Source organism: Myotis daubentonii, chromosome 3, assembly GCF_963259705.1.
Source record: "Myotis daubentonii chromosome 3, mMyoDau2.1, whole genome shotgun sequence".
Classification (NCBI taxonomy): Eukaryota; Metazoa; Chordata; class Mammalia; order Chiroptera; family Vespertilionidae; genus Myotis; species Myotis daubentonii.
Genome location: NC_081842.1, coordinates 198,669,663 through 198,677,486, shown reverse-complemented (window position 1 = coordinate 198,677,486; position 7,824 = coordinate 198,669,663). Strand labels below are relative to the sequence as shown.

The following is a 7,824-nucleotide window of genomic DNA, read 5'->3' as shown; positions in this document are numbered from 1 at the left end:
CCAAACTGGCTAGGACAGTACATATATTTTAAAAATTGGTTTTAGAGAGCGAGAGAAACATCGATTTGTTGTCCCATTTATTTTTTCATTCATTGGTTGCTGCTTGTAGGTGCCCTGACTGGAGATGGAACCCATTAGTGCAGTGGTTCTCAACCTTCTGGCCCTTTAAATACAGTTCCTCATGTTGTGACCCAACCATAAAATTATTTTCATTGCTACTTCATAACTGTAATGTTGCTACTGTTATGAATCATAATGTAAATATCTGATATGCAGAATGGTCTTAGGCGACCCCTGTGAAAGGGTCATTTGACCGCCAAAGGGGTCGCGACCCACAGGTTGAGAACCACTGCACTAGTGTATCAGTATCAGGACGATGCTCTAACCAACTGAGCTACCAGCCAGGGCTGGAGTAGCTACATTTTAACAGGCTTTCCAGAGGTGCTATCAAGATGAGGGTATTGGCTCTGTGTGGGCCTGACCTTCCAGGGCCCCACCCTTAGATTCTCTGATTCAGTAGGTTGGGCCCTCGGCCTAAATCCTATGTTTTAAACAAGTGGAAACACTGAAGGAAAAACCTAGAGAAGGTCAGGAGCCAGGCCAGTTGCCCTCCCTTCCCCTGAGATAGGTGCAGCGAGATGTAAGCTCTGTGCAAGCAGGCACAGCAGTGTCCTGCTCCCCACCAAGGCCTCGTTGCCAGCACAAGGCCTGGCTCACAGAGGCACAGGTCAACACAGCCCATCCCACCACCCCCTCACATCCTGCTGGTCTGCACTCCCACCTTCATGCTCCTACCTTCGGGTGAGCTGCCTGGGCCTGGAATGAGCTTTCTCTTTCATTCGAGGCTTAGGTGTTACCTCCTGGGGGACGATGACTTTCTAATAATTTGCTATTCCAGCATCCAACAAATGCTCAGAACACGCTGAGTGAACCAGAGCCATTCCAAGGCTCTTCGGGACACTGAGCAGCGACCACTAAAGGTGTCTGCTAGAGGGTGGGAGTCAGGGTTCTGCCTCAGGTGGCCGATATCCCCACTGGGGACTTGTCTCCCCAGGGGAATGGTGGGGACGGGGCTCAGAGCTGAAGGGGCTCTGGACCCTCCACTTCAAGGGACACCATGAGGAGACGGGGAATCTGCCACCCCTGCGAGGACTGGGGCTGAGGGTGCCCTCAGTGGCCCAGCCAGCGAAGTGCGGAGGAGATGCTATCCCAACCAGGGACCCACCCCGCTCCTAGGGGTGAACTGGCACCACTCAAGACCTATACCTGTAGGGACAGGCATCCCCAGGAAAGAAAGGCATAGAAACAGATTTTACAGATTTATTTTTAAAAAACAAAAACAAATGGTTAAAAAAGTCCTTCATTTCCAACCCTGCCAGGGGTGTGAGTGGGGAACAGAACAAGCTGAGGAAGGCAGCCACCTCTTCCGGGGAGAGGCCCCCTGCCCCCGGGGAGCTGCCGAGGACAGGGCACGTGGGAGGCAGACCTCGCCCCTCCTGCCCTGCCTCCTCCACGGGCAGCTGATTGCTGCGAGCAGGTTTGCAAGGCCAAGTGTGGGAGCGGGAGGCCAGAGGCTGCCTTCTCCACATGAGTGGTCACTCCAGCTCTTCTCTCCCTCCGAGGTTGTCTGGGCCTCACCACTGGGATCCCCGGGCGGCGGGCAGGAGGCTCAGCCTGACCCAGCCCGCCCACCAGCACTGTGGCCGGCAGCTTCTTTAATGTTTGTAACAGCAGGGCAGTCGGGGGACTTCACAGTGTGGGGAAGGGACTTTAGAGGCATCGTGGCCAGTCTGGAGAGGAGCATCTAACTCGCGCTCTGATCTTGCCTCTCTGCACTGAGGCCGCCCTTCGTTTCTATTCCCCATCCTGAGGCCGAGTGGAGTCCAGGACAAAGCACTAAGTGGCTGTTTGCTACAAAACACCTGGAGATGCCAGAGGGTGGCTCTTGGCCTATCTGTCAGTCCAGGCTCCCACACAGTCATACAGTCACACACACAGCGTTTAAGGCGTCTGTGCCAGCAGGCATGGCAAACTGGGCCCAGCTTCTCTCTCTCCACCTGCCGAGGGTGAAGGGGGGAACACCTGGCTGCTTCAGAAACAAGCTGAAGGGGGAGAAGCTGGCGTCGGGAGCGTTAGCCAGGCCTGGAGAAGGAAGTGGGAGGAAGGCAGGAAGGGCTTTCAAGGCCTCCATCCAGACCTGACGGCTGCCCTTGGAAGTAACCCAACTCAGGTTGGGAGCCCTGACCATATACCCCCTGGAAAATGGGGGACAAAGAGGGGAAGAGAGCGGGGCTAGAGTGTTGGGACTTTGGAGGAAGCCAGTGCTATCAGTATTTACAAGCATAAAGCCCCATCTTCTGCGCCACCTACCTCTCAGCCCCTCCCACAGAAAGAAAGGCCCCTGAGAGCCACTGGGAGGTGCCAACACCTCCCCACCAGCCATGCCCCACAGGGAGAGCCCCTGCCCTCCGCCTGGCCCCATGTCTGGGCCCCTCAGGAATGTCTGTCTGGCTCTGCTCAGCTGGGTGGAGGCGTCCTGGGCCAGAACCATGGCTGCCCGGCCAGCCCTACGAGTCCTTGAGCATGTTGATGCGAGCGTAGATCTTCAGGGCGGGCCCCAGTTTGATGTTCATAGCACTCATCAGATGGTCCTCCTTGAGCAGCAGCAGGGCCTGCCCGTCGATTTCTTGGGCACGGAATTCCTCTGCTATCTCCTGGCAGCCTGACAGGGACACCACCAAAGACTGTCAGTCAGAGCCCCCCAAATTCACTCTGGTAGTCCCTGCACTGCACACACATTTCAATTAGTCCTCACAATCACGTCCTTATTTTATAGCTTGAAAGGCTAAGTGACTTGCCTAAGGCAGCCGGATTCCAGGATGGCCCCAGAAATCACCTCCTTAGTCTCCATGGAGTTGTTCAGAGCCCTCCCTCAGTGAACTGGCTGGCCTGGGAGACCAATAAGGTGTTGCAGGAGTGATGGCATGTGATTTGAGGCTAGATCACAAAGGGCACAGCGGAATCCACCTTGCTCTTTTGGATAATTTAGAGTAAGCTAGCTACCATGTTGTAAGGACACTCAAGCAGTCCTCTGGAGGCTACATGGAGAGGAACTGAGCCTCCTGCCCATAGCCAGCCCTCCATGCCATGTGAAGGAGGCACCGGGAAGTGAATCCTCCGGCCCCAAACCTCAGACACCTGCAGCTCTGGCTGACGTCTTCACCGAGACCTTGTAAGAGACCCCGTCCAGAACTGCCAGCTAAGCCACTCCATTTCTTGACCCACAGAAACCTTCCGATAATTACTCTTTTAAGCCACCAAGTTTTGGGGTAACCTGTTTCACAATAAAAATAATGCAGATTTTGGTACTTAGCAGAGGGCTGCTGCCATAACAAACCCCTAAAAATGTGGGTTTGATCTTGGGAGCGCCAGTGGGTGGGAGCTGGGAGGACTGAGAGGAGAGTGTTAGTGAATGGCTAAGGCGCTTTCCCAAGACTGAACGTCTGATGGCCTTTGAGAAACTCCTTGGGAGTCTTAAAGGACAGTGAGCAAACTTACTGGAAACTGGAAGAAATGGATCCTTGCTATGAATTAGAAAGTGCAGCCACAGGTAAGTTTAATGTGCCCAATGAACTGAGCAGGTCAGCTAACATTTTTAGGCAGAATTTTGAAGGTGTTGCCTGGCTTCTTCTTTTTTAATGTATATATTTTTATTGATATCGTTGATTGGCTGCCTCCTGCATGCCCCACACTGAGGATCAATCCTGCAACCCGGGCATGTGCCCTGACCAGGAATTGAATTGTGACTCCAATTGGTTGGCACTAAACCACTGAGCCACACCAGCCAGGCTGCCTGGCTTATTGCTGCTTAAAGCAAAAGGAGAGGAGAGAGATAAGGTAAAGGAAAACTGTTAAAACATAAAGGAGCCAGGATTTGCTGGTTTTGAAAATCTCTAGCCTCTCTACATGGTAAATGATGCTAAAATTAAGAAATGGTTTCTAGGCAAAGATCAAATACAAGGCACGGTGTTCAAGAAAAGATGGTCTACAGATGAAACTGAGGCTGTGACTTAAATCTTTTAAGGCCTCAGAAAGATCTAAGATGCTGCCTCGAGCACAATTCAATAAAAAAACTCTTGAAGGATGTTATGGGAGTGCCTCACAGATCCTCTCCACCCATCAGCAAGGCTTCTATGACCATTCACTGTCCCTCAGCTTCAGAAGAAGCCCGATGCAGAGAGAGTTCATCTTGAAGACTTCCGTGGGTATGGTTTTTGTCTTATGAAGTGAGCCCCCAACAAGATACATGGGGGGCCAACAAATATTTTAAGAGAATCATATTGGCAGAGTGCTTCTCACTTAAACTGAAAGGGTCAGAGGTAATACAACCTGAAAAGCAGCAGGAAACAGGCTAAGAAAACTGAGGCTAGCTTTCATAGGGGAGGAAGAATGACTCAGAGAGTGGAACCAAGAGTTACAGACAATCACTCCCAGGCTGAGTCCTAGTGAAGGAAATGCCAACATGTGCCCCGCTAGGTTTAGGAACTGCTGCGGCAGTTTCCTCCCTTTTGAACGACCTGTCTCCAGTAGTTATCCTATGCCTATCTCACCCACCATATTTTGAATTTGTGAAGGAAAACGGATAACCTCTCAAGAAAGTTGAGAGGAATTGTTTATTGGAAGAGCAAGCTCATTCGTGCCTGGTCCTGAGTTAGAGGACGAGATCCTGGGTTTCAAACTGCTGCTGCAATGGAAGGAGCCTCAGGAGAGCCCAGTAGGGCTGAGAGCGTTTCTACATGAGGGGCTGTGAGTCACTGGGAGCTGTGTAAGCAGCCTCCAAAGAGCTCCCAACAACCCTTGCCTCCCTCACATGTCCTCCTGAGTCCCTCACAATACAACAGGGTTTACCTGGGAGACCAGGAAGATGCTGTGAGACTGACAGCACTCTGTGTGGTGCCTGAGCCCAGATCGTAAAGGGCACAGTGGCTTCCACCTTGCTCTCCTGGAACAACGCCGGTGGCAAATACTGGCTGCCATGTCAAGAGAAGACTCAAGCGTGAGTGCTCTGAAGAGCCCATGTGGAGAAACGGCCTCTTGCCAACAGCCACACCCGAGTTGAGAATCATGTGAGTGAGGCCCCAGCAAGCCTTCAGAGGACCTCAGCCTTGACCTGTCTACATCTTAATCAAAATCTCAAAAGGGACCCTGCGGCAGAACTGCCCACAGTAACTGTGCGATAACTACCACACTGGGTTAACTGGCAGAGCCGGGGTCTGTCTGACTCAGAAGTCTGTGCTCTTGGCAACTACACCCACTCCAGGCCCCGAGTGTCAGGCCTGTGGTTGCCGTCAGTGCCTGACCTGGTCACTGGCTGGGTGCACCTGGCAGGAAGACAGTAGAAGAGCGTTGGTGTGAGGTTTGCCTTTCAGGGCTCATCTCTGGATGCTAGCCCTCAGAACCACTTGCGCTCCACCACACAGGCTTCTGTGGAGTTCCCAGCTGCATCCTGCACTTTCCTGTCTTCATGCCTCACGCTGCTGCCTCATGCATCACTTTACCTGGCAAGGGCCTACCTGTCCACTGTCATTCAGTTTAAATTTTTTGAACGGCATGTCTACAGCCGTTATCCTATACCTGTTCCCGATGTTCCTGACAGATTTCCTACACTCCCACCTGTCACTCCTCCCAACCTGCACAGGACACAGGGTTCATTACATTATCACCTCTGTGTTTCATACACGTAAATATATCCAGCAACTATATCCAATTATAGCTTTAAAATGTTAGTTTGTGTTCTGTGCTAGAATGGAAGCTCTAGCTATGAAACCTCATCACCATCATCTTTGTACCCAGTTCATGAACCTGAGTCATTAACTGAGCTGCCTAATCTTTCCTGGTGGCGGAGGTGAGGTCTCTCACTCCCTCTCATCTCTCGCTTTCCATGCAGGTGTGGAACCTCCAAGGGCCTCACCTGGCAGAGAGCGGATGAACTCGTAGACATCTTCTACATTCCATTTGGTGGGCTCACTTGGCAGGAAGTGGTGTCCCATGCCCACCAGGTCCCGCATGTGCATGTCAGGGAGCTCCAGGTCGCGTTGGCCTTGTCGCCGGCGGGAGGTGGATGAGCTGGCTGAGATGGGTGACAGGGGTTCCTCGTAGCTTGAGTTATCCGAGCAACGGCTGGAGTCTTCCTGGCTATGTGTTAGCTGCAATGCAGCAGTAACCGAAAGGGGTACAGAGCCTGTTGGCTGGGAGAGAGAAAGTTTCTTCAGAATGGGGACTAAACCATCTCTAGTACAGTGATGGGCAAAGGCAGGTGCATTACCCTCCTCTACTTGGTCTATGACTACCTATCTCTGAGTTCCAAAAAGTACCTTCTGTGCTGTCCCTCTCTGGCCCTATGGAGTCAGTACTGGAGTATGTGCCACACTTGAGGCCATGGATGAAGGCAAACCGGGAGGGATGATGTTGGGGCAAGGTCACTGAAAACAGAGTCACCTCATAGGCACCCATGGATCTACATCAAGCATGTTAAACTCACGGCTCACGGGCCGCATGCAGCCCACGAGTATTTTTGTAGCCCAGCCAATATAACGGTATGTAAGAAACATTTTAATAAAAATTTCGTAACTTAATTTTTATAATATACTGTTATACATAATTAGTAATAACAAACTACAACATTCGCCAATGACTGATTACTATAATCGTGTTTATTTCCCTTATGCGCCTTATGCACAGGCACACCATTTATCTCCACTAATACTAGCAGCGAATATTTTAGCAGCTGACTGCCATGTCATTTAGTCTTGTACTGACTTGTTTGGTGTGCGCAACAGGAAATATTTCGCTTTCAGAGAACAAGAAAATAGGTTTATTTGCGTTATGCTTATTGATTTGTGCAGTTAGTATCTGGTAAGTTAATGTCCAAGAAAAAATATAAATTTTTATTAAAATGTTCTATTACTTTATGTTAACGATTACTCATTTATTTCAGCCCTTTGTATTCAGCATATCTTTAATTGAAATAAACCTACGTTTCTATGAAAATTGAAGCTTTTGTTTTTTTTGTCGCCCACATAAACTTACACCTTGTTTATTTGAGTTTGACATGCTTGAACTACATGAAGGGACATGGGGAAGGCTTGATCTGACAGAGCATGCTGATGTGGGCAGAAAAGGCATGGGGACAGTGAGGATGGAGCTTCAGGCTCGGCCAGCCCTCTCACCTGCTTCTTGGTATCCTTGGTAAGAGTTGGCAGACTGGCTTTGCTGGCCCGACGGCGGTTGTGGGTCGTGGCTCCTGCCTTCTGCAACTTGCTCCGGTCTGAGTGGAAAAGCCCCACTCGTTTGGTGCATCCCACATTGTACCTGCCAGTCAGGGGAACACAGGAAGTCAGCAGTCACAGGGTGCACAGGCCTCGGGCAGGAGGAGAGCAGCCAAGCTATGTGGCAAACCCGTGTCCGTCCATTCATTCATTCTAATCCTAAATCCGTCACTTGACATAAATTGGATCCTGGTGATAACTCATTGCAGACACGCTCTGCTGCAAATACTACCTGTGCTAAGAAACTCCTGTCCATGGTCCTGCTGGAGAGCAGCTTGGTGAGGCTTCACTGAAGCGCCCTGATCCCCTCCAGCACAGCCTGCGGGGCGGAGGGCTGAGGAAGCCTTACTCTAGTTGGCCTGCAGAACATGGGTGCCTGGGGCCTAGAGTTCTTCTCTTTGGGGGGCTCAGGGCTTCTAGGGCAGCCGCCTTGTCCACTTTGGTACAAAGACCACAGAGGGTTGTAGAGTCAGACGATCTAAACCCCCCAGCTCTG

At 51.1% G+C, this 7,824-nt stretch overlaps 1 protein-coding gene across 3 annotated transcripts in view; it reads right to left on the bottom strand.

Annotated features, from left to right (window-relative positions):
• Nucleotides 1–1,306: 1,306 nt before the first annotated feature.
• The window catches only part of PHC2 (polyhomeotic homolog 2), a 49,047-nt gene continuing 42,529 nt past the window's right edge, over nt 1,307–7,824 (bottom strand). For all 3 annotated transcript variants that reach the window (XM_059690298.1, XM_059690299.1, XM_059690300.1), the window contains 3 exons: nt 7,230–7,371; nt 5,972–6,248; nt 1,307–2,722 (listed from right to left, as the gene is read on the bottom strand). In XM_059690298.1, coding sequence (XP_059546281.1) covers nt 2,568–2,722; nt 5,972–6,248; nt 7,230–7,371 — 574 coding nt within the window. In that variant the 3' untranslated portion in view covers nt 1,307–2,567. The remainder of the gene's footprint in view (nt 2,723–5,971; nt 6,249–7,229; nt 7,372–7,824) is intronic.